Raw genomic sequence first — 27,475 nt, 5'->3', positions numbered from 1 at the left:
GAACATGGGTTCGCGCCTCCGATTCGCCTGCCCAGCGAGTCCCCAATCTCAACTGCGTTGGGTGGGATGGAAGCAGAAAGGCAGTTCTGTACTAGGAGCGACAATTGCAAGACAATGAATAGCACTCCATCCACCACCTTAAACATTCACTCCCTCCACCACCGGCGCACCCTGGCTGCAGTGTGTACCATCTACAAGATGCAGTGCAGCAACTCACCAAGGCTTCTTCGGCAGCACCTCCCAAACCCATCACCTCTACCACCTAGAAGGACAAGGGCAGCAGGCGCATGGGAACGCCACCACCTCCAATTTCCCCTCCAAGTCACACACCATCCTGACTTAGAAGTATATCGCCGATCCTTCAGCGTCGCTGGGTCAAAATCCTGGAATTCCCTCCCTAACAGCACCGTGGGAGTACCTTCACCACACGGACTGCAGCGGTTCAAGAAGGCGGCTCACCACCACCTTCTCAAGGGGCAATTAGGGTTGGGCAATAAATGCTGGCCTTGCCAGCGACGCCCACATCCCATAAATGAATAAAAATAAAACAAGCCCAACTCAGGCCAATGTCCTGCAACTCTTGTAGTTGATCCAAAGCAGTGTTAGCAGAGGTCTGGCAAGCAGATCACCTGACCAAATCCTTGGCCAGGAAATGGGGCATTCCACAGCCAGGATCCAAAGAAGTGGAAGGTGCATTTTTTAAGTGGTCATGAAGCTCTTCCAGAACCTTGGTTTTGCAGTAATAGTGGTAGATATCCATTTCCTTCGCAATTTTGAACCCTGCCCATTCTGATGAGTTGAAATCATTCTTGCCACCGGCTGCAAAGGACTTATGTCAAATGAGATGATGTCCTCTCAGGCCAATTCCTAGTAGGCACTTTCTTAGATAAGTCTTCTATTTCCCCCCCCCCCCCACCCCCCCGCCCAATTAACTTCCACTATCTGTCCCTCAGTCAATCTATAAAATGCGTACGTCCCATTGAGCCTCTCTACGGGATGGAGAACACGGATATAAATATTTATTGGAGGCCAATGTCCTCTTAGGGAGGAAATACACTAATTTCTTTGCAAATAGAAAAAAACCCCATGGCATGTAAGAAAGGGGCATCGTGCAACTTGTGGCTTCAAGTCCTCACTCATGCCTACTGATAATGAAATGGCATGGATCGCAGTCTGAAAACGTGCAAACCGGTATTCTTGTCTTGCTGCTGAGTGGACGCGTCCCCTCCACCACCCCCCCCCACCCCCTGCCAAATAGGGTAATGAGTTAATTATGAACCTGGTAATAAAGACATCTTTAAGAACATTTAACATGAGTTGTGGTCGATTAAGAGCAATTTTCAGAGGTGATGTTATGAGGATTCTCAAACCACTGCTCATTGACGAATGCCTGTGCTGGGGTTTTGGGGGGGGGGGGGTTTAGACCCGAACACCCTTCTGTTAAACAAATGGGGAGGAGAGAGCGACAAAGGCCCATCTCACATCAGGTTTGTCACATTCGAGCAGAGCGATGATACTTCTATGATGGGGTGACACAGTTGAATGTGAGATCCATCATTTTGTTGTGTTCAGAAGTCCCTCAGTAAACCCGGCATTAAACTGATTCACTTTTCTTCTTGTCAGATCTTTCGCAGTTTTCAACAGAAGAGAAGGATCTGGTAAAGGTGCCTGAAGGGGTGGGGGTAGTGCTGCCTTGTAACGCACCCCCGCATTACCCAGGTAATCACTGCGCCACATAAACTGTGTGTTGTTTCAATGTGTTGCAATGTTTCATTTTAATGTATATGTGGAAGACCAATCAAAACTGTGGAACTCCTCAACTCCCTTAGTCTTGCCTTCCACCTTAAATCTACAAGCTTTCAAAGAAAGAAAGAACTCACATTTATACAGCTCCTTTCACTATCTAAGGACGCCCCAAAGCGCTTTACAGCCAATGAAGTACTTTTTGAAGAGTAGTCACCGTTGTAATGTAGGAAACGCGGCAGCCAATTTGCGCACAGCAAGCTCCCACAGACAGCAATGTGATAATGACCAGATCATCTGGTTTTTTTGAGTGATGTTAAATGAGGGATGAATATCAACCAGGAATGTCCCTTAGTCTATCTATAAAATGCGTACGTCCCATTGAGCCTCTCTACGGGATGGAGAATACGGATATAAATATTTATTGGAGGGCAATGTCCTCTTAGGGAGGAAATACACTAATTTCTTTGCAAATAGAAAAACCCCCCGTGGCATGTGAAAAAGGGGCATCGTGCAACTTGTGGCTTCAAGTCCTTACTCGTGCCTGCTGATAATGAAATGGCATTAGGGAGAACTGTGTCATGGGAACTTTTGCGTCCACCTTAGCAGGTAGACGGGCCTTTGGTTTAACGTCTCACCCGAAAGACGGCACCTCCAACCGTGCAGCACTCCCTCAGTACTGCTAGATTTTTTGTGCTGAGGTCTCTGGAGTGTGACTTGAACCCACAACTAGTCAGACTCAGAGGCAGGAGTGCGACCCACTGAGTCACAGCTGACATGACCGACATTGGCAAAACCCCAGTGTGGTGTCAACTAACCGTTGCTTCTCGATTTACCTCGTCTTTGCTCCTGCACTTTTCAATGTTGCTGGCTTCCTGCACTAAGTTCCTTGGCCCATTCATCTAAGTTTCTCAGTTTGAAACGAAATCACTCACAGTGCAGGCCATCTGCTCGTGTTAACAATAGTGAGCGCGACAGAGAGTACGACCTGGACCATTCTGTTACCATAAACCAGTGGCTTTAATGATAAACAGACAGACTCAATGACTGCAATGCCCGCACCCAAACACCAGTAAAAATGCCAGAATCCCATGTAATGAATACGGCATTTGATTTATTAAGTCGCCCATACATCATGCAGTGCTCGTCATGTGATTAGCAATAAAGGAACAAAAATCTTTTTTCTTGTACAGTGCCGTAGCGATTTGCTGAGACATCCACTGAGGTCGCTGAGTGCTGACTCCACGTATTGTATGTATTTTAAAAAGAAAGAAAGAACTTGCATTTCTATAGCGCCTTTCACAACCTCAGGATGTCCCAAAGTGCTTTACAGCCAATGAAGTGCTTAGAGGGAACATTGCACAGGATTACCCCCTTTTACCTACTATACAGCTCATATATCGCATGCTACTTAAAAACAATCAGCAATTCATGTGAGATACAACAAATCATGTCATGATCAAAGACATGGATAGATATGAAGAACTTTTTGAATGTAGTCACTGTTGTAATGTAGGAAATGCGGCAGCCAATTTGCGCACAGCAAGCTCCCACAAACAGCAATGAGATAAATACCCAGATAATCTGTTTTAGATGCTGGTTCCTCCAACGTAAACTTGCAGCATCTGCTAAGGTCAGTGGCCTGTCTTGCCCGGCCTTGGTTGTGTAAGGTGCTATAGAAATGGAAGTCGTTAGTGACATGAATCAGTCATTCATGAAAGAAAGACTTATGAAATAATACTGAGCAGCCTGCGGGTGGCGCTGTCCAGGGAGAGTATAAATACTTGGGCACGGGCCCAGCTTGTGCAGGACATTCTTAATAGGAACTAGTGAAGGGCACAACTAGACCTCCATGTTGTAAAACAGTTGATTAAAGCTTTGTTTAACGCTTAGACCAAGTGCCTAGTAGTTTTCTTACGTCAGTTATTTCTTTCTAAGCACTTGACAGACAGTTTGATTTGTCTTTTAATATTTGTTTGCACTACAGGCCCCGCGTACCGTTGGTTTATCGACGAAATCCCAAACTTTATAACGCCAGATGACCGGCACTTCATCTCGCAGGTGACGGGCAACCTCTACATCGCCAAGGCAAAGACATCAGACGCCGGCGCTCACTCCTGTTACCTCACCAGTCACATCGACTACGCTACGACCAGCGTCTTCAGCAAGTCTATTCCTCTGGCCGTGCAGTCTGTGGGTCAGTCCCTTTTATCTTCATTAAAGTAGTTCCAGTGGCAGTCTCATGTCTCCCAGTTCTGATTTAGGGGGGCGCAGGTTTGAGGTTAAAGCAGGATGAGTTACAACAGTGGAGTTAAAACTGAGATTAATAGATCTTTGTTAGGCATGGGTAATTAAGGTTTACGGAACCAAGGCGGGTGGATGGAGTTAAGATACAGATCAACCATGATCTAATTGAATGGCAGAACAGGCGCGAGAGGCTGAATGGACTCCTCCTGTTCCTATGGAGCATTGGACTGGTAAACTGTAGCCCCAAAGTTGAAGCCAATCTTGACTAACTTGGCTTCATGAAAATAGTGAGTTCCCTTATTTTCTTAATCTTTCAACTGAGCATCTTAAGAAAGGAGAAAAAATTGACAAGCTGCATGAGGGAAGGGCAAATATATAATGCCTTCCTGTGCTACTCACATTGGCCTCCTGATAAATCTATCAATAAGTGACGTGATGGTGTCTATGGCGAGCGCCTCAAGCTGTAAATGACCAGCGTGTCTATTGACACCTCCATGTCAGCCAGTAAGTTGCACTGTGTCAGCCTGTAGATTGGAGGTGGGGCGTGACTTACGGCAGGGCTCACAGCAATCAGTCTATTTTACAGCAAACACCGTCTATTTACTCATCAAATAGAGTCTGCTTAAACAGCGCACTACAGCAAACAGTCTACAGAGTCTATTTAAAAAGAATCTATCTGAACTGCAGTAAACAGAGCTCCTGACCCAAACTACAGCAACATCTCCTGATTAAATACATATATATTTATATATATATATATATATATATATTTATATACAGGAAACTCTTTTTACCGGCACCTAAATAACCGGAAATCTCTCTTAACCGGCAAAATTCAGGAGTAGGTTCAGGTAAGTTTTACTTCATATTAGTGGCCGTGTAACCGGGGTTCCTGGATCTGTGGCCGTGGTAACCGGGGTTCCTGCACCTGTTGCCATGCAACAGGGACGCCTGGATCTGTGGCCGAGTACGGGGCGCTCGTACCTTAGTAAGTATACCTCTCTGTAATCCGGACTTTTTGATCAACCGGCACCACGCCGGTCCCGTCGGTGCCGGATAAAAAAGAGTTTCCTGTATATATCTATTTATTTATACACACATATGTACTCTGCGTGTATCTGTTACATTATAAAAAAGACGTTAAGCTGTGTTTACATCAAGAATGCCAATGTTGAAATAAAAAGAGAAGGCTGGACTCTCCAGAGAGATTATATCCTGTTTACATATCATGGAAGGAATATAGAAAATAACCAACAGAAAACAAATAGGAAGATCACAGACTCTGCCTAATTAAACAGATGGAATATAAATTCTCTAAAAGAAGCCAGACATCAAAAATGTGGCAGATGCACAAATATTGTGCTCCATCTGTTATTTTTTGTCCATCTCATTCCTAAACTAATAGCCGAACGTTCTATTTTAATGTACAAGGAATATTTCAAGATGTGTGCGAGTAGTTTCAGTTGTGCAGCTTTTGTATGGGGGGAGGGGGGTGGGGGGTGGGGGTTGGTTTGGGATTAGCACTGAAACGCCACGTGAAAATCCTAACCTCGGCTAATTATCGGCACCCCGCGCTGATCTACACGGGCTGCAATATGGAATTATTCACAAGGAAACCTCCGCAACCTGTTACATGAACACGTGTTAGTCCATGTCCAGTGACTGTTGCCACGGTTACCGCTGTGGCAATTCTTTTTTACACCGTGATCATGAAATCGATAATATGAAACTCGAAGTCGGGTCAGTTTTGTACTTAAGATTTGGGAGAACCAAATAAAATAATTATTCGCACATTTTAAAACAAAATATTTTACAAAGATGGAATGTGCATTTGATGAAAATGCATTTTTGAAAATGTTTTAATAGTTGCATCATCTGAATCTCCCAGACCATTCATTCATGTTAATAAACAACACGTATACATAGGTACCGATGTCTGCCTCTACCAGTACTATTTGACAAACTGCGCAGTGACATCTCAACATATAGGTATCGCTTAATTTTTGGAAGGGGGAACTTCAGATTTTATTGCATTTCTGGCAGCAAGATTTACACAGACACAGACGTTTAATACATGTGAGGGGTAATTCTGCAGTCCTTCCATAAGCGGCACTCACAGGGTGTACCGATCGGAGAACTAAGGCTGCAATGTTGCTCCCTGGGCTTGCAGCTTCTCACTGGGAACACCAGACCAGGGAACCAACGTTCTCTGTAAAGCTGTGCTTTGTTCTGCGCGGCCTGTCTCTTTTAGTGCGTGGTCCCTTTAAATTTTCACGCGTGCGTGGTATGGAGAAGCCAGTGGGCGGCCTGCGCGGGACCTTGTAGATGACCGCACGGCGTAGAGGGAACATTGCACAGGACTACCCCCTTTTACCTACTATACAGCTCATATATCGCATGCTGCTTAAAAACAACTAGCGATTTATGTGAGATACAACAAATCATGTCATGATCAAAGACATGGATAGATATGAAGCATTTGTGTAAAGAGAAAGGATGTTTATTTTATAGTGAGAGTCCACAACAAGTTAGCCATAGAACTGAAGGGGTTCAGCGCCAACAATACTCAAGAAGCTCAACACCGTCCAGGGCTAAGCAGTCTGCTTCATCAGCCGTGGTCTCACCTCTTAGTCAGAAGGTTGTGGGTTCAAGTCCCACTCCAGAGACTTGAGCACAAAAATCTGAGGCTGACTCTCCAGTGCAGTGCTGAGGGAGCGCTGCACTGTCAGAGGTGCTGTTTTTTGGATGAGACGTTAAACCGAGGCCCCATCTGCCCTTTCAGGTGGACGTAAAAGATCCCATGGCACTATTTGAAGAAGAGCAGGGGAGTTATCCCCAGTGTCCTGGCCAATATTTATCCCTCAATCAACATCTGTAAAAAACAGATGCTCTGGTCATCTTCACATTGCTGTTTGTGGGAGCTTGCTGTGTGCAAATTGGCAGCTGCATTTCCTACATTACAACAGTGACTACGCTTCAAAAAGTCCTTCATTGGCTGTAAAGCACTTTGGGATGTCTGGCAGTCGTGAAAGGTGCTATATAAATGCAAGTATTTCTTTCTTTAATAAGCGCCCCAACCACTAATTTAAACATCCTCTCCCTCCATGGCGCACCGTGGCTGCAGTGTGTACTACCTACAGGATGCACTGCAACAACTGGCCAAGGCTTCTTCGGCAGCACCAACCAAACACGTGACCTCCACCACCTAGAAGGACAAGGACAGCAGATGCATGAGAACACCACCACCTCCAAGTCACACACCATCGCTACATAGTCGCTGGGCCAAAATCCTGTAACACCCTACCTAACAGAACTATGGGTGTATCTTCACCATACGGACTGCCCACTACTACCACCTTCCCAAGGACAACTAAGGATGTGCAATAAATGCCAGCCTTAGTAGCAACACCCCCATCTCACCAAATGATTAAAAAATACATAGAAGTTTACAGCCCAGAAGGAGACCATTCAGCCGATGGTGTCCGTGCTGGATTTTTTGCTAAAGCAATTCAAATTAATCCCAGTGCACGTCACTCACCCCATAGCCCTGCATCTTTCTCTGCTTCCAATATTTATCCAAAGTTCTCTTAAAGGATGGAATGCTTCAACTATGCCCTGTAGCAAAGCATTACATGCTCTAACAGCCCTCTGTTAGCTCAGCAAATGATAGTCAGGAGCCCAGTCAGTTTTTAAGATCTAAATAATCCATAAAATCCACTCTCTGTAACCTGTCCAACCTTACGCAAAGCTCTGTGATGTATTTTCCATGATATTGGTTGAATCCCTAGTTTGAGTTTGTATTTCACTTGTAAGGTCTTAAAATAGCTGCCAGCCAACCACTTCAGGCTTCTTCCAGTTACAATGGCAGCCCTCATAATATATGAGAAATAATGGATCCGAAATATTTTGAAATTCTAACATACTCGTGGCTATCGATCAATTGCTAAATCAATCATTGCACATTATCATTAGTGACACAATTCACTCATTTCTACATTCCCTTCAAACTGTAATTTCATTTTTATAATGTATTGATCCCATAAAAACTGCATTGATAAAATATTCCCATTGTATAATACGGCTTCATTATCTAAAGCGTTGGGTCTCTTTATTGGCCAAACTATCGACTATTATTAAAAGCAATATTATGCACCTGTTCAATGGCCACCTATTTGTTGTTGGCAAGTGTCTGCTAGCTTATATGTGAACTAATCAAATTAGCAAAACAAAATTACCACTAAGGACGTGAGGGGTCAGCAGAAAGCCGAGCAATCACGTCCCTCAATTATTTTAAATTGACAAATCAGCAAGTGTCACAAATCAAGCAGCCCGCTTGATTGGCACCCCATCCACCACCTCAAACATTCACTCCCTCCACCACCGGCGCACCGTGGCTGCAGTGTGTACCATCTACAAGATGCACTGCAGCAACTCCCCAAGGCTTCTTCGGCAGCACCTCCCAAACCCGCGACCTCTTCCACCTAGAAGGACAAGGGCAGCAGGCGCATGGGAACACCACCGCCTCCAAGTTCCCCTCCAAGTCACACACCATCCTGACTTAGAAATATATCGCCAATCCTTCATCGTCGTTGGGTCAAAATCCTGGAGCTCCCTCACTAACAGCACTGTGGGAGTACCTTCACCACACGGACTGCAGCGGCTCAAGAAGGTGGCTCATCACCACCTTCTCAAGGACAACTAGGGATGGGCAATAAATGCTGGGCCTTGCCAGCGATGCCCTGATCCCATAAATGAATTAAAAAAAACTAATGTTATGAAAGGAAGAAAAAAAAGACTTGCATTTCTATAGCACCTTTCATGACCACCGGACGTCCCAAAGCACTTCACAGCCAATGAAGTACTTTTGAAGTGTAGTCACTGTTGTAATGTAGGAAACGCGGCAGCCAATCTGCGCACAGGAAGCTCCCACAAACTGTAATGTGATAATGACCGGATAATTTGTTTTAGTGGTGTTGAGGTTCACACCTTGGGGTGTATATTTCCTGATAAAAGATGTGTAACTCCATATATCTGGTGTCCAAATCACTTCTGTCCAATTGTTTAGCGGAAGACTTTCTTTGGTAAGTTTGAGTTTAAGATTTCACTCACCATTTAAGACTGAGATGAGGAGGAATTTCTTCACTGAGGGTTGTGAATCTTTGAAATTCTCTGCCCTAAAGGGCTGTAGATGCTCAGTCGTTGAGTATATATTTTTTATAGATTTTTGGACTCTAGTGGAATCAAGGGATATGGTGATCGGGCGGGAAAGTGAAGTTGAGGCCGAAGATCAGCCATGATCTTATTGAATGGCGGAGCAGGCTTGAGGGGCCGTATGGCCGACTCCTGCTCCTAATTCTTATGTTCTTAATAATGAATTAATTTAAACCGTTCTTGCTTTTAATGATTAATAATAAATTTAAATCATGCACCTCTGGAATTGATGTGTTTTCTCCTTAGAAATTTTGACCCAATTTATTTTTGTACAGGTATTTGTATTTGGCATCCACTACTGGAAGAGCTGGAGAATAGAAAGTGGCAATCAAGCATGGTGTTACTTCCTATACTCCTCTTTCATCTGTGATGCAATTTGCTCTTGCTCCATTCCAAAACTGACATTACTTCCAGTAACTGTGGTACAAGCCTAAAGTAGCGTTAAATCCTGTGGAGTTAAGTCTCAGTTGGTAAAGGGGCTGAGACACACATACACAACCGAAGATCCTAAAATTCAATTCCTGAGCTGGGCTGAGCTGATGACTGGGGTTGAAGTTAGGGTGCTACAATGTGACTCAGTGCCAATGTGGCTGGGGAAGGAGAAATAAGCCCGGGTTCCTGCTCCTGATATAAAATCCGTTTGGGCCGTCTCAACCCAGCTACACACAGCGGTTCAAGGAGGCAGCTCACCACCACCTTCTCAAGGGCAACTAGGAATGGGCGTTAAATGCCGGCGTTTGCCAGCGACGCCCACATCCCGAGAATGAATAAATATTCATGTTGTGCAATTAAATCAGTTTTAATTCAACATTATTTAACATTAAGTTGTCAATCTTCCTCAAGGTTAACCAGTGTAGGATTAGAAAAACATCTCCTGAGGCACATTGAAAGAAGACAAAAAGGAGGAGCTCTACGTTGCAATTAACTGCACCCCAGGTGACCTAGGAGTGCTTGGCGCTGACACTGCCGCCTGATGTGGAAAGTACTCCTCTCCCGGCCCCAGTGACTCAACTGGGTTTACTGAGCCAGAGCAGGAATGTCCCAGCTTTTGGTTTGTAAATGATGCTTTAGTCAGCTCATTTAATTCACTCTTACCCAGTATCGAGATTAATAAGCCCTTTACATAGTACCATAGAATTATACAGCGCAGGAGGAGGCCATTCGGTCCATCATGCCTGTGCTGGCTGTATAAAAGAGCTATCCAATTAGTCCCACTCCCCTGGCCTTGCCCCATAGCCCTGCAAATTTTTCCCCACATGCAGCTTGCGATAAAATGCAGCCAATGCACGACAACTAAATAATGGGCACCAGCCAGTGGTGTCACGTCTGTTGAAAGGCTAAACAGAGATTTCTGTCTCAATGAATGGAAAATCAGCCAGGGTTTTCCCCGCCCACTCCTGGCCACGATCCACAATGCTGAAAGTCCGTCTGTGCAGACACCAGGTGAGGGCAGGTTTTGGCTCGGCTGTGATGTCCCCCAGCTACCCATTGTCCAGGCTCTAGTGTCAGCCGTGGCTCAGTGGGTAGCACTCTCGCCTCCGAGCACAACAATCCAGGCTGACACTCCAGTGCAGTACTGAGGGAGTGCTGCTCTGTCGGAGGTGCCGTCTTTTGGATGAGACGTTAAACCGAGGCCCCGTCTGCCCTCTCAGACATAAAAGATCCCATGGCACTATTTCGAAGAAGAGCAGGGGAGTTCTCCTCTGGTGTCCTGGGGCCAATATTTATCCTTCAATCAACATCACTAAAACAGATTATCCGGTCATTATCACATTGCTGTCTGTGGGAGCTTGCTGTGCGCAAATTGGCTGCTGCCTTTCCTACATTACAACAGTGATGACACTTCAAAAAGTACTTCATTGGCTGTAAAGTGCTTTTGGGATGTCCTGAGGTGGTGAGTGGTGCTATATAAATGCAAGTCTTTCTTTCTTTCCTCTTGCATTGAGAATGTCCACTTGTGCGAGGCTGCAAATGGCACCTGGTGCTCGTGGGTCTGTACAGCAGGGAGGAGGGGAAATGGAGGGGAGGGGGGCGGAAAAAGACAAAAAGAGAAAACATAAAGGTAAATTTTGCAAAGCTGGTGCAGTCACTCATTCAGCAACAAGTTGCATTTAAATATTTAATGTAGTAAAGCGTCCCATTGCGTTTCACAGGAGCGTTATCAGACAAAAAAAAATGTGTGACCACATAAGGAGATATTAGGACAGGTGACCAAAATGCTCAGTCAAAGAGGTAGGTTTTTTTGAGGAGCGTCTTAAAGGAGGAGAGAGCGGCGGAGAGGTTTTGGGTGGGAATTCCAGAGCTTGGGGCCCAGGGTAGCTGAAGATCAGAGAATCGGCCACAGAGGTCAGCTCTGATTCGCAGCACTCCCATTATATCCAGGGATTGCAGTTATCTGAGCAGAGTAAGGCGCGACTCCAGGAGCCATCAGCTTTTGCGTTGGATGGGTTCAGAGGCGACCTGAGGAAAAACGTTTTTACGCAACGAGTAGTTAGGATTTGGAATGCGCTGCCTGATAGGGCGGTGGATACAGATTCAATAGGAGCCTTCGAAAGGGAATTGGATAAATACTTGAAGGAGAAAAAATTGCAGGGATATGGGGAAAGAGCCGGGGAGTGGGACAAACTGGATTGCTCTTCGAGAGAGCTGGCACAGACTCGATGGGCCGAATGGCCTCCTTCTGTGCTGTATCATTCTATGATTCTATGTAAAGAGTTTATTAAAAGTGATTTAAATGAGCTAACTAAAGCGGCACCTTCTGTGCTGTGCTTTGCTATGATTCTATGAAGTGTTGCAATGGCCAATGTGCACTGGACGGAGTGAGTCAAGGAGGAACAATATCCTTGTTTCGTTCCTTCGCTCTCCATCACCTTCTGACCGTCCAGTGTCCTTCCCCATTGAGCTGCTCCTGACATCTTTTTGCTCTTGCTCTCTAGGTGATGCTCGAACTCACTCTCCGCACATTCGGGTGAAATTCGCTTCCGAAACCTATGCGCTGGCCGGACAATCGCTGAACCTGGAGTGCTTTGCCCTTGGAAAGTGAGTGAACGAGATTTTGTTACGTAACTCTCAAAAGTAATACAAAAGCAAAATACTGCGGATGCAGGAAATCTGAAATGAAAACAGAAAATGCCAGAAATATTCAGCGGGTCCGGCAGCATCTGCGGAGAGAGAAACAGAGTTTAATGTTTCAGGTCGATTACCTTTCGTCAGAACTGGATTAATGCGTTTTAAGCAAGTACAGAGCCAGGTTTGTCGTGTGTCCAAAGCCAGATATGAAAGGTATGGATGATGTTACAATCTACAACAGTAGGGTGTCACCTGAGCCAGTCTAGACACAAGAAGCTCATTGATGGTATAAGACGTTTGTGTTATGAGTACAGTGATTACTGTTGCCGATGTAATGGTACATAGGTACATAGAAACATAGAAACATAGAAGATAGGAGCAGGAGTAGGCCATTCGGCCCCTCGAGCCTGTTCCGCCATTTAATGAGATCATGGCTGATCATCCAAATTCAGTACCCTGTCCCTGCTTTCTCCCCATATCCCTTGATCCCTTTAGCCTTTAAGAAATATATCTAACTCCTTCTTCTTGAATATATTTAATGAATTGGCCTCAACTGCCTTCTGTGGTAGAGAATTCCACAGGTTCACCACTCTCTGGGTGAAGAAATTCCTCCTCATCTCTGTCCTAAATGGCTTACCCCTTATCCTTAGACTGTGACCCCTGGTTCTGGACTCCCCTGCCATCGGGAACATCCTTCCTGCATCTAGTCTGTCTAGTCCTGTTAGAATTTTATAAGTTTCAATGAGATCCCCTCTCATTCTTCTAAACTCTAGCGAATATAAGCCTAATCGATCCAATCTCTCTTCATACGTCATTCCTGCCATCCCAGGTTTCATTCTGGTGAATCTTTGCTGCACTCCCTCCATGGCAAGAACATCCTCCCTCAGATAAGGCGACCAAAACTGCACACACTACTCAAGGTGTGGTCTCACCAAGGCCCTGTACAACTGCAGCAAGACATCCTTGTTCCTGTACTCGAATCCTCTCGCTATGAAGGCCAACATACTGTACAAACACTTAGCAAACTCCTATCAACTTCCTCTCTCCTCTATTTTCACAGATTTTTTAATGTGCTTTAAAACTTGATTAAAATAGTGGTGAGGAAAATTTGATACAAGTCTATTGAGTATTTGTTCAATAACAGCACCAACCTTAAATTCCATCCCATAATCTCACTGAGGCCAGACGTGTACAATGTCTGTTCACACAGCAAACTTCATTTTAAAATGTTAGTTAAAGAAATAACTTTTATTTATGTAGTGCCTCAGTGTGCCCCAGTGCGCTTCAGAGCCAACTAAGTACTTTTGAAGTGTAATCACTGTTGTCTAGACAAATATGGCAGCCAATTTTGTGCACAGCAAGGTGCCACAAACTGCAATGATTACTAACCAGTTAATCTATTTTCAATGGTGTTGGTTGAGGGGCAGAGGGATCTAAGGACACCAGGGAGATCTCCCCTGCTCTTCTTCAAATAGTACTGTGGGATCTTTTACAGGAGAGGGCAGCTGGGACTTTGATTTAACGTCTTATCCGAAAGACGGCACCTCCGACAGTGCAGCGTTCCCTCAGCACAGCACTGAAGTGTCAGCCTAGATCCTTGTGCTCAAGTCTCTGGAGCAGGGACTATGAACCCATGACCGTCTGACTCAGAGGCGAGCATGCTACCCACTGAGCCACGGCTGACCCTTAACCTTCACATTAGCGTCAACAGCGCAGGGTTTTCATACACAATAAAGAGTCCGGGTCCCAGTGGTCGCTCTCAATCAGAGCTTCAATTGGCCTCTGGAAGTGCACTTGTTGCACGTGTTGCTTTAAAAAATCCTTTGTGCACTATCGTCACCCAGCCATTAACTCAATTATTTTAAACGGGTGACAATTACGTTAAAAGTAACGCGCCGAGACATTTCACCCGAACACCTTAACCAGTGCGCTACCTCAGAGTGTGTCGAGGTGGCTGGGACTTCGATTCAACGTCTCATCCGCGAGACGGCACCTCCGACAGTGCGGCGCTCCTTCGAGTGTCAGCCCAGACTGTGTGTTCAAGTCGCAGGAGCGGGACTTGAACTGGTGGCCAGAGGCGAGAGTGCAACCCGTTGAGTTACAGCTGGCACCTATTTATTGGTGCCCCCTCGCTGACTCCTTAAACAACCCTTCAGAAAGTACCGACCATTCCTGTGGGCGAATCGGCTAAGATTTAACAGGTAGGGGGGCGGATTTAACCTGCTAAGAAAAAAATTGACCCTAACGGGGGTGGGGTGGAGTGGGGGGTGTAACAGCCTGAAAATGGGACCGGTAGGCTTACGGCCGCCCCGTTAGCACCAGCGTACTGCCAGCTGCCATTTTTAAAGGGGCCTACCATTGGGCAGCCCAAAGCCCCCGCCTGTTTTAGGTAATCGGTCCCTTTTAATACGCTAATCGGGGTCCGAAGACGTACATAGGACCCCGATCGCCATTTTAGAACAACTGGCCACTTGCGTCATGCCCTCTCCATCCAGTTCCTCTGGAGGTACAGCCGAAGAGGGCCCCCGAGTTATTCTTGTGGAGCCAGAAGGAGCCGGAGTGGTCTGGGCCTGCTCCCGCCCCATGTCCCCCCTCCCCCACACCCCATCCCCCCTGTGGTCGCGACACCCACCTCCTATTTTGGGGTGTGGGCTTGCGGGCGGGGGCTCAAAATAACTCCGGCCTCTTTGCTACTGGGACGAGCGGGCCACAGTATCCCAAATGTTAACTTCGACGCCCCGCCGTGTGAAGGTCACAATGTCCACCACATTGACATTTACTTCATTAGTGACATTTTCTAGCTGATTATTCTTCCCGACTCCCTGGTTGCTCCTGAATCCGAATCCTCCTTTGCCCTTGTCGTCAAAAAAGAAAGGCTTGCATTTATATAGCACCCTTCACGAGCACCGGACGTCCCAAAGCGCTTTACAGCCAATGAAGTACTTTTTGAAGTGGAGTCGCTGTTGTAATGTGGGAAACGCGGCAGCCAATCGCGCACAGCAAGATCCCACAAACAGCAATGTGATAATGATCAGATAATCTGTTTTTTAGTGATGTTGGTTGAGGGATAAATATTGGCCCCAGGACACCGGCGAGCACCCCCCTGCTCTTCTTTGAAATAGTGGCCGTGGGATCTTTTACGTCCACCTGAGAGGGCAGACGGGGCCTCGGTTTAACGTCTCATCCGTAAGACGGCACCTCCGACAGTGCAGCACTCCCTCAGCACAGCACTGGGAGCGTCAGCCTAGAATTTTGTGCTCAAGTCTCTGGAGTGGGACTTGAACCCACAACCTTCTGACAGAGAGGCGAGAGAGTGCTACCCACTGAGCCACAGCTGACGCTCTAAACCAAAACAAACGTGGTCATAAAAAAAAATCTGTAAAATAACTTAACGGAGTCGCGTTGCCATGGTAAAATCAGTAATCTGATGATGTCAGTGCCTTCTTGAGTGAATGGAGTTGAGGTAGAGACTTGATGCAGAGTAGAGGGAGCTTAAGTATGATCCAGCTCATGTTATGCCTGCTTTGGGAGGGACTGACATTCAGCGCTGTTGGTGGAAAAATATTCTGTTCCTCGCTGATAAAAACAAGACACCTTCCCCGAATCGGCCCTGTCTTTATTGGGTTTTTTTTTCCTCCCAGTTTCTGATATAATTTCATTCATTGAATGCCAGCCAGCTGTGAAATGACATTAGCCGCACTAAGAACACCGCGCTGAAATCTAGATATAAGTTTCAGATGCCCCGGAGGAGTACTGTCTAACATGGTAATTCCAGTGTATAACACAACCGCGGGTGAGCTTCTATTAACTTTATAGGGTGGCTTAGCTGGAGCGCGCCGTTGCCACGGTGATGATTGTTTAATTTTTTCTCTCTCTAAAACCATTGTAATAAAAAAAGGCCATTTGTTTATGAGCTTCGACACACACTCTGAGGTAGCGCACTGGTTAATGTGTTCGGGTGAAATGTTTTGGCATGTTACTTTTAAGGTAATTGTCACCCATTTAAAATAATTGAGTAAATGGCTGGGTGGCGATAGACCACACAAAGGATTTTTTTAATGCAACAAGTGCACTTCCAGAGGTCAATTGAAGCCCTGATTGAGAGCGACCACTGGGACCCAGACTCTTTATTGTGTATGAAAACCTTGCGCTGTTGACGCTAATGCGAAGGTTGAGGGTCAGCCGTGGTTCAGTGGGTAGCAGGCTCCCCTGGCCTGGATGTTACTCTCCTCTCAGCCCACGCCCCACCCACACTACCGTCTAGAGAGCCGACTTCTGACCACATGCAGGCCTGTAGACCTCAGCTCTCGTCAGACCGGCCTCCAGTCTTATGATGGGTCTCAAGTGAGCCAAGGAACTCTCAACGTAAGGAGACCGTCCACTACCACCCCGAGCAGGCTCGAGGGGCCGAACGGCCTACTCCTGCTCCTAATTCTTACGCTCTTATGTTAATACATTGAACCAGAGTCGGTAACCCTATCTGTGCTATATTCTGATGGGTTCTGCCAAGTTCCTGCCTGAGTCACAGCAGGACTCGAGCCAAGGCCCCGAGGCAATTTATGTCCACCACGTTTATCAAAGTAATTAGTTTTAATTTTAAAGGTTAATTGATTAAAATTAATCAGTTACAGTTCATTGGGCAAAGGGATAACAAGATAGGTTTAATGTTACACTGCATTGCTTTGTTTGTTAGTCCCATGCGGCTGGAGATACAATGAGCAATGTTCTCTGTCATTTTTTTTCCCGTTAAATTCGGCTGCGCATGTGCGGCATCTTTTCCAGCTGCGACAGCTTGTGAGCGGCCTGCGCGGGACCTCCCGATCGAAGCGTGGCCGTGCACCTTGCGGCCCCTCGAGCCCACCCTGCCGTTCAACAAGACCATGGCTGATCTTCGACCTCAACTCCACTTTCCCGCCCGATCCCCGTATCCCCATGGTTCCTGGAGGTTTCATCACATGACCTCCCGCCACTGGTCGCCCCGACATGTCCATCCTCGCGAACGTTGGTAACGGGCCAAAAATACCCCACCCTTCTGCCGCGCTCCTGCCGTGACTCTGGCGGGAGTGCGCCAGGAACCAGACCTAACGTCAGACTTTGCACGATCGTTAAGGACAGCATAAGTAAGGGCAGAAATAGGGAGGGACCAGGACATGACCTCCCCAGCCTGGGAAATGCCAGTTAGGGGAGTGATGGCTGGAACACGCAGAAGAATGAGGCTTATCAATCTCGGGATCGGCGGTGGTGGGGTCCACCTCCCGAAGATTCAGGTCGATGGTTTCGGTTTTCATACGAAGGGGGCAGATTGGGTCACTGTTAATAAGTTTCTGGGAAGGGGGCCCTCCCATCGTGGCCAGCAATGTTCCCCCTCTTTTTTTTTTGCGGGGGGGGTGCGAGGCCCCTTTAAGGGGCTGCGCGGCCCATTCAAAGTTCCGCACATGCGCGAAATTTCACATTTGAGAAGCGGGTCCCGGGCCGCACAGGACCGGCAGACAGTTGATCAGTCGCGTGGCCACGCAGCTTAGAGGGAACATTGGTGGCCAGCATATACGCCAGGGTTCCTGGCCTCCCCTGTCTGGTGGTGCCCAAGATGTCCACCTTGTGATTGTCCAAGGTGTCCGCCTTATGACTGACTCTGAAACAACATCACTAAAGTAGATTATCTGGCCGCTTATTTAGTTGCTGCCGGTGGGATATTGCTGTGTGAGGATTGGCTGACGCGTTTCCTGCACTGCAGCAGTGACTTACACTTCAAAAGTGCTTGGTTGCTTGTGGGCGCCAGCCATTAGCATGTAAATCAATGGACCGCCCCTTGAGCCTGCTTAACCTGGCAGGGTCAGAGGTGAAAGTCCCCTGCGGGTATATCACTTATGCCACGATGTGCCCTCTGCGGATTTTTTTTTTGGTCCTTGCGAGCGCTGATTGTGTTGCTGTTGTGACCTGGGTTTCTATGAAAGGTCTCTGATGTAAGAAAACTACTAGGCACTTGGTCTGAGCATTAAACAAGGCTTTAATCAACTGTTTTTCAACATGGAGATCTAGTTGTGTCCTTCACTAGTTCCTGTTAAAGAATGTCCTGAGCAAACTGGGCCCATGCCCGAGTATTTATACTCTCCCTGGAGAGCGCCACCAGCAGGCCACCCAGTATCATTTCATAAGTCATTTCCACATGAATGGCAAGATTCATGTCAGTCTCTTCAAACAAGTTTTCTAAAGAGGGAAAAACAATTCCAGTAATTGGAATCTGTTATAAATGGCACCTCGGAGAAATATGACAAATAGTTCATGAGAACTCTATCATTTTGAATGGAACATGGAGTTCTCCTGACAGAAAAGCATCAATGGTGGTCAATGAGATGTCCTTATCTCAGACCAATTATGGCTTTCAAGCAAAGAGGGTTTAAGGAAACAGTGAGCCGCCACCAATCTGTTAATAGTGTCAACCGTGGTTCAGTGGGTAGCATTCTTGCCTCTGAGTCAGAAGGTTGTAGGTTCAAGTCCCACTCCATGGGACTTGAGCACATAAAGCTAGGCTGACACTCCAGTGCAGTGCTGAGGGAGTGCGGCACTGTCGGAGGTGCCGTCTTTCGGATGAGATGTTAAACCGAGGCCCCGTCTGCCCTCTCAGATGGATGTAAAAGATCGCACGGCACTATTTCGAAGATGAGCAGAGGGAGTTCTCCTCGGTATCCTGGCCAAAAATGATCCTTTGCCCAACATCACTAAAACAGATGATCTGGCCATTATCACATTGATGCTTGTGGGAGCTTGCTGTGCACACATTGGCAGAGCAGGCTCGGGGGGCCATGTGCCTCATGTCCTACATTACAACTGTGACTATGCTTCAAAAGTACTTCATTGGCTGTAAAGCACTTTGGGACGTCCTGAGGTTGTGAAAGGTGCTAGAGAAATGCAAGTTCTTTCTTTTAATGATTCCGGTGTTTGATATCTTCCAGTCCTGTGCCCACCATTAAATGGAGGAAGCTTGATGGGTCGATGCCGTCCAAGTTGCTGCAATCCATAAGCAAACCCATCCTACACGTGCCCGATGTACAGTTTGAAGATGAAGGCGTATATGAATGCGAGGCAGCCAACTCAAGAGGAAAAGACTCAACGCAGGGGAGAATCATCGTTCATGGTGAGAGGAGAAATCCAGGATCTCCCACTGAGTTATACAAGAAATTAGACAACTGAACTTTGGGACACTAGTTGGCATACCCAGGCTAGAACATTGGCCGGGATATGACCGCACACCTGGCCGTTAGTGCCCCCCAAGTTCCGGAGCTCCACGTGCGCCTCGCATGCGCGAAAACCGGAACTCGCGACCCGTCAAGTTTCAGCTTGGCAGATCCACCGCATTCCCGGAAAATGGACATTCCCGGGCAGAGAGTTGGGCTATTTGCCCAGTGGATCCCCATGAAACCCTTACGCCTGGCATAAGCAGGCATAGGGCCTGCTTCTACCAGCATAAGAGTTTAAATAAATATTTAAATTTTTTTAATTTAAACATAAAAAAGGTTATAGGTTATTTTTAGCCCCTTTAAAACGTTTAAATTTATTTTTCAAAAATTAAATTTGTGTTTTAATTGTCCAATTTAATTGTATTTTAACGAATTTTGAACATGCAATGATTTATTTTTATTTAACTGGTGTGTAATTGTGTTTTTTGGGTGATTCCTATTCCTGTTTATGGGGATTCCGTACGTAAATGGATTCCCCATAAGCACGATGGGGATCCCCCTTTCTCATTGGTTGGGCCGGCCCACGTGATCCCAGGGACGCTTGCGAACCGCCTACGCCCCGGGATACATGGGCCTTTACGCAGGCCTACACGTAGAGGCCCAGGAGCGCGAGTGTCCGAACCTCCAGGACCGTCAGGTGGGTTCGCACTTTCCTCGCGGTTCGGAGGCATCAGCCTGCGGGAAGCCTCCGACCACACTTTTCAGGCTCGTTATCCTTTAATGTTGGAAATCCAGCATACGAGGGCGTAAAGGTGTCTTTTGTTCTGATGGTTTTAACGGGACATTTTTGTCAGGCAAGTGTATAAAGAGTTATGGTAACCAAAGCGGGTAGATGGAGTTAAGATACAGAGCAGCCATGCTCTGGTTGAATGGCGGAACAGGCTCGAGGGGCTGAATGGCCTCCTCCTGTTCCTAAATTGATTTTTTTTGTGGGTTAGTTCTTGGAAGTGGGCAGTACTGGCAAGGCAGCCTTTATTACCCATCTCTCGTTGTCCTGAGAATATCAGGAGTCAACCAGAGGGGGGGTGGGGGGCCGATTTATCTCCCGGACGGGAATGCAGCCGAGCGAGCGGCCGGCCTCTCCCGCAGAGAGAGAGACAGCAGGGAGCCTCGGCCAAGTTTAACTCTCTCAAAAAAGTCTACTGAGTCCTTTTCGCTGGAACTCACTGTTGCCACGGTGATGATTGGTTGACGTGTTTTGTCAGCACTGTAAAAAGGCCAATTTTTTTTTACCAACCCTGAGGGGTTTTGGTTTTCTGTGGTGGCGGCGCATTGGTTACCGTGTTCGGCCTTTGCGCATTAGTTTAACACAATCGTCAACCAATGTTGCCCCTCATTTTTTTGGGGGTGTGGGGTGGGGGGGTTGGTTGCACAGCCCCTTTAACGGGCTGCCCCGGTCCATTCAAAGTTTTCCACGTGCGCAAAGTTTCACTTTGGGAAAGACGGTCCCGGGCTGCGTGGGAATCGGCTGACAGCTGCGTGGTTGCACAGCCGGGAGGAAATGCTGTTGTCAATCCATTCAAAATAAGTGCACGAATGACTGGGTTAAAATGGCACACAAGGGAATTTTAAGCTCACACTTTGGAACATTGCGCTCCGACAAGCACTTAAAGCCCTGAGTGATTGCAGCCGCTGGGACCCCTTCGGAAAATTAAGTCAGTTGCCAACTTTAACATTATTTCTGTGGGTTAAGTGTCTAAAGACTCTGTTGCTATTGGTGCCAATGAGAAGGCATTGAGCTCAACACTGCTATTGTGTAGGTGGAGTTAGAGCAACAAAAACAAACTAAAAGTTGGTGCCAGTTTACACTAAATTGGCTAAAACGCTCAAAGAGGGCACAAGGATGGAATGGAAGTGTCCCATTGGTACTGTTGGCCATGGGAGTCCAAGCTATGGCCCTGGGGGTCCAAGCTATGGCCCTGGGGGTCCAAGCAATGACAGCCTTGGTGTTGATGTGGTCGTTATTGGCAAGGCACCACTTTGGCCGCTTGTTTGAGTACAATTTTTAATATATTTTAAAATTCTCGTCCTTGTTTTCAAATCCCTCCGTGGCCTTGCCCCTTCTTATCTCTGTAACCTCCTCCAGCCCCACAACCCTGCGAGATCTCTGCGCTCCTACAATTCAGGCCTCTTGCGCATCCCCAATTTTAATCGCTCCACCATTGGCGGCCGTGCCTTCAGCTGCCGAGGCCCAAAGCTCTGGAATTCCCTCCCTAAACCTCGCTACACCTCTTTCCTCCTTTAAGACTCTCCTTAAAACCTACCTCTTTGACCAAGCTTTTGGTCATCTCTCCTTATATCTCCTTAAGTGGCTCGGTGTCAAATGTTGTTTGATAACGCTCCTGTGAAGCGCCTTGGGACATTTTCCTACGTTACAGGCACTATATAAATGCAAGTTGTATATGGAAATAATAATAATATTCCGTCTGTCAGCATGTAATGAAGGTTACTGCTGCTCAGCTCATGTGGTATGATGTTCCTGAGAGTGTGGGTTATTCATTCACGTGTGTGTATGAGATTTAACGCCCCATTTCCTCTGAGTTGCTGATTTCAGCCATGTTTCCATGAATGGGGGCGGCAAGCAGAGGCCAGGCACCACTCACAAGAGCTGGAGCCAGAATTCAAAGGAAGTCTTCACCGGGCCAGGCTGCCCTCCAGCACTCTCCAGTGGCCAACTAAGAGTAACGTGGGTGGTGGTCTGGGAGCATGAGATACTGCTGGCCACAAATGGTTCATGTCTCAAATGAGAGCAGAAGGTTCTGACATGTGCCGGCTCCAATTCCACGGGCGCCAGTCACGTCAACCTCCGGTAACTCAACCAAGGAGCCATATTGAGCGTCGGGGCACCGTCCACTGTCAGAACTGGTTACTCCGCGTTGTCTGAATTATTGATCCCAAAGTTGATGGTTCTCTATTCCTGGTACAGCCGCTGATGCCTGAAGCAAAGTAGAGAATCGATAACGTCCCTGAGCTCTGTCAATCCATATAGTTAATCCCACGAATACTGATGGGGTCTTATAGTCAGCCAGCCAGTTATCATAAGAACATAAGAAATATGAGCAGGAGTCGGCCATGCGGCCCCTCGAGCCCGCTCCGCCATTCAATAAGCTCATGGCTGATCTTCGACCTCAACTCCACTTTCCCGCCCGATCCCCATATCGCTTGATTCCCCTAGAGTCCAAAAATCTATCTCTCAGTCTTGAATATACTCAACCACTCAGCATCCACAGCCCTCTGGGGCAGAGAATTCCAAAGATTCACTACCCTCTGAGCAAAGAAGTTTCTCATCATTTCAGTCCTAAATGGACGACCCCTTATCCTGAGACTGTGACCCCTGGTTGTTTTTGACGCTGAGCCACATAAGGAGATATTAGGACAGCGTTAAGCAGGTTTTAATGAGTGTCTTAAAGGAGGAGGGAGAGGCAGAGAGGTTTAGGGAGGGAATTCCAGAGCTTAGGGCCTCGGCAGCTGAAGGCCTATTATAGCAAGAGAACAAGTTATCAAACATTATCGATTGGGGTTGTCATTGTGTGACTTCTTCTTTGGCTTTTTTTTTATTCATTCGTGGGATGTGGGCATCGCTGGCAAGGCCAGCATTTATTGCCCATCTCTAGTTGCCCTTGAGAAGGTGGTGACGAGCCACCTTGTTGAACCGCTGCAGTCCGTGTGGTACAGGAGCTCCCACAGTGCTGTTAGGGAGGGAGCTCCAGGATTTTGACCCAGCGACGATGAAGGTATCCATTAGTTTTGAGAAAACTCTTCCTTTACTTTACAACACTCTCCTGGCCGGCCTCCCATCTTTCACCCTCCATAAACTTCAGCTCACCCTATTCTCTGCTGCCCGTGTCCTAACTCGCACCAAGTCCCGTTCACCAATCGCCCCTGTGCTCGCTGACCTACATTGGCTCCCAGTCCACCAATGCCTCAATTTTAAAATTCTCATCCTTGTTTTCAAATCCCTCAATGGCCTCGCCCCTCCCTATCTCTGTAACCTCCTCCAGCCCTACAGCCCCCCGAGAACTCCGTGTTCCTCCAACTCTGGCCTCTTGTGATTCCTTTACATTCTTCGCTCCACCATTGGCGGCTGTGCCTTCAGCTGCCTGGGCCCCTAAGCTCTGGAATTCCCTCCCTAAACCTCTCCGCCTCTCTCTACCTCTCTCTCCTCCTTTAAGACCCTCCTTAAAACCTACCTCTTCGACCAGCTGTCCTATTGGACCAGAAATTCGGGTCTCCACGGGTGAGTACGCGCTGGGTGCTCACCCGTAGGCCCAACAAAAGTGTCGGTTTTGTGCATGCACTGCGCATGCGCGGGAAACCGGAACTTCCGTTCCCTTAAAGGAAGGGGTTCAGAGGTCGAACGCGTGCACCGGAGAGGCAGCGCGTACGCCTGGAACTTCCGTTTTTTTCCAGGTTTCTCCGGGAGGGTAAGTCTCCAGCAGTTACACTTCTAAAAAGCAGGCGCAAGGCCTGCTTTTAACAAGGTAAGTCGTGAATTAATTAAAATTAAAGCATTTTTTCCACCGGTTTATTATTTTTAAATACTTTAAAGAAAGGTAAGTTCATTTTTAGCCCTGTTAAAAAATGTAATTAATTTTTTCAAAAATTTAAATTATTGTTTAAAATAGTTATTTTATGTAATTTATAGTTATTTTAAAAATGTGATTTAAAAAAAATGTATTTGAAGTTTTAGTTATGTTTTGGGGCTTATAGTATTTATAGTTTTGACAGCTCTTCCTGTCAATTTTATGAATGGGCATTTCCCTGCTACCATTGGCTCTCCATGGCCCACGTGATCCCAGGGGATGCTTCGAACTAACTGCGCCCCTGGGATACGCAAGCACTGCGCGCCGGCAGTTGGAGGAGGCCAAGGATCGGAATCCCACGCGGGCCCACAGCTCAACGGCCGGCGCGCTAGGTAAGTGCAGGTCAGAGGCTTGCACCCGCGGGAAGCCCCCAACCCAAATTTCTGGGCCAATATCTCTTTCTTTGGCTCTGTGTCAATTTTTGTCTGATTTCCCTCCTGTGAAGTGTGCCTTGGGACATTTTACAAAGTTAAAGGTGCTATATAAATGCAAGTTGCAGTTGTTATTTAAAACTGGATCCAAATCTTCTATCGACGACCAATCTGAATACCCATCATGTCTGATGCAGAAACGGAAAGTCAATAAGGAGGAGACACAGACACTTAAGCAGCAGATGTTGTTCCTGTCTGAAGCTGACCAGGTTCGGAGTTGTGTCTGACTGCACACAGTGGGAGAGTATTAACAGTTCTGAGCTGCAGTGTGAAGTGGAATGTCTCATATATCATAACACTGAGGGAATCTATTTCATACCACAGAATATCCTTTATCCGCTGAATAGAGAGTAATGTGGATGATTCATTGCATCAAAGTCCACAATCCAGACCATCACTCCTGGAGCAAAATGGGATTGTACAGAAAACTGCTTTGTGGTTTTCTATTCCTCCCTCGTTCTCAATGTTCCTCACTCGTTCTCTGGTGAGAGTGTGGAACGCGCTACCACATGGAGTGCTTGAGGTGAATAGCACTAAGGAGAAGCTAGATAAGCACATGAGAGAGACAGGAAGAGAAAGATATGCTAGTAGGGTCAGATGAATTAAATAGAGTGGGAGGCAACGTTCCTGCCATGGTGTGCCCGCGCACGGCTGTGTGGTAACGGGAGAGGTCCCGCACGGACCGCTCAACGGCCTTCACACTGTAAACACCGCGCACGCGCAGAAATTTAAAGGGACCGCGCATTAAAAGAAACAGGCCGCGCAGAAGGCAGCGCAGTTTACAAGGAACATTAGTGGGAGAAGGCTTGTGTGGAGCATGTGCTGTAAAATTCTATGTATTTCCACGTCCACCTCTCCTCTTGCTCTTTGACTCTCTTTTCGTTTCCTTACCCCCCCGCCCCCCCCCCCCCCCCCCCCCACCCCCAGCTCAGCCGGAGTGGCTTCAGATTATCGGTGACACAGGAGCTGACATCGGCTCCAACCTGTGGTGGAAATGTGCAGCCGCTGGGAAGCCCCGTCCCACATGCAGGTGGCTTAGAAACGGCCTGTCGTTAACTTCTAAGGTACGGACATTTCTACCGAATTAAAAAAGCAGCATTTTCCCCGTGTGGTGTGGGCAGCGTGTCATTACAAACATGGGGGGTACGGTAGCATAGTGGTTGTGTTACTGGACTAGTAATCCAGAGGCCTGGACTAATGATCTCGTACTCCGAGTTCAAATCCCACCATGGCAGCTGGGGAATTTAACAATACAGTTAATAAAAGAAATCTGGAATGAAAAGGTAGTAATGGTGGCCATGAAACTACCGGATTGTCGTAAAAACCCATCTGGTTCACTAATGTCCTTTAGGGAAGGAAATCTGCTGCCCTTACCCGGTCTGGCCGATATGTGACTCCAGACCCACAGCAACATGGTTAGAACATAAGAGGTAGGAGAAGGAGTAAGTTATTTGGTCCCTCGAGCCTGCTCTGCCATTCAATAAGATCATGGCCTCAACTCCACTTCCCTGCCTGCTCCCTTATTATTCAAAAATCTGTCTATCTCCAATTAAATATATTTAATGACACAGCTCTCTGGGGCAGAGAATTCCAAAGATTCACGACCCTCTGAGAGAAGAAATTCCTCCTCATTTCCGATTTAAGAGGGTGCCCCCTTATCCTGAAATTATGCCCCCTAGTTTTAGATTCCCCCACGAGGGGAAACATCCTCTCTTACCTTCCCTCTGAATCCACTCAGTTGTATTCAAGAAAGCGGCTCATCACCACCTTCTCGAGGGCAATTAGGGATGGGCAATAAATGCTGGCCTTGCCAGCGATGCCCACATCCTGTGAATGAATAAAGAAAAGAGTTAGGAGAGTTGTCTCTATGGTTACACCTTGTTATAAATAGGATAGTAAGACTGGGCGGCACTTGAGCTGCTTATTCCTTCAACTGTTGGATTTATATATGTATTACATGTAGATAGTTCCTCGTCCGATTCTCTCCTCTCCTCTCCAGAAGGTATATATTCAATATTTTCATTCTCGGGTTGTGGGCGTCGCTGACAAGGCCGGCATTTATTGCCCACCCCTTGTTGTCCTTGAGAAGGTGGTGGTGGACCTTCTTCATGAACCGCTGCAGTCCCGTGTGGTGAAGGTCCTCCCACAGCGCCGTTAAGTAGGGAATATCAGGATTTTGGCCCTGCAACAAGGATCGGCAATACAAGTCCAAGTCAGGATGGTGTGTGACTTGGAGGTGGTGGTGTTCGCGTGCGCCTGCTGCCCTTGTCCTTCTAGGTGGTTGAGGTCGCAGGTTTGGGAGGTGCTGTCGAAGAAGCCTTGGCCAGTTGCTGCATCCTGTAGATAGCACACACTGCAGCGACTCCAGTCAAAAAGAGAATTGGATAAATACTTGAAGGGGAAAATCGTGCAGAGCTATGGGGAAAGGGCAGGGGGGAGTGGGACTAATTGGAGAGCTCTTTCAAAGAGCCGGCACTGGCATGATGGGCTGAATGGCCTCCATCTGTGCTGTATGATTCTAAGAAAGACTGGGAATAAGGAGGATAGGAGAGACACTAGTGTATAGCATTTTTCAAACTTTTGGACATGACAATACAGGACAATTGGACAGCAATGACCTCCTCTTAGCCTGTACGTTCCTATGTTCCATAGACCACTTGATGGCCACACCACATCCTGTAAATACTATGTAATAATTTGCATAATCAGGGGGCCTCGGGCTCAGACTTGTTTTAGGTGCCGCCCACGAAGTTGGCAGTGGCACCGATGCCTGGACATACTGGATGCGCTCCGTCCCACTGCCAAATTGGTATGTTCCGCGCCCGTTTTACGCCCGAACGCAAGGCATACCAGTTTCTACCTCACGGTCATTTCAACAGGAGTTACCAAGACGGTCATCAGAAGTGGGAAACCCGGCTGAATCCTCCCCTTCCTAGTCCAAAGCCAATGAGAC

The 27,475-nt window shown here is 47.1% G+C and overlaps 1 protein-coding gene across 3 annotated transcripts in view; it reads left to right on the top strand.

Annotated features, from left to right (window-relative positions):
• The window catches only part of cntn2 (contactin 2), a 160,898-nt gene that overhangs the window by 84,660 nt on the left and 48,763 nt on the right, over positions 1–27,475 (top strand). For all 3 annotated transcript variants that reach the window (XM_086011083.1, XM_086011082.1, XM_086011081.1), the window contains 5 exons: positions 1,624–1,719; positions 3,731–3,940; positions 12,138–12,240; positions 19,224–19,405; positions 25,450–25,586. In XM_086011083.1, coding sequence (XP_085867209.1) covers positions 1,624–1,719; positions 3,731–3,940; positions 12,138–12,240; positions 19,224–19,405; positions 25,450–25,586 — 728 coding nt within the window. The remainder of the gene's footprint in view (positions 1–1,623; positions 1,720–3,730; positions 3,941–12,137; positions 12,241–19,223; positions 19,406–25,449; positions 25,587–27,475) is intronic.

Source organism: Somniosus microcephalus, chromosome 18 (genome assembly GCF_052327205.1).
Source record: "Somniosus microcephalus isolate GS21.2 chromosome 18, FLI_Smic_1.0, whole genome shotgun sequence".
In the NCBI taxonomy this organism is placed as follows: Eukaryota; Metazoa; Chordata; class Chondrichthyes; order Squaliformes; family Somniosidae; genus Somniosus; species Somniosus microcephalus.
The sequence above is the reverse complement of the archived record's forward strand: the minus strand, read 5'-3'. Positions and strand labels throughout refer to the sequence as shown.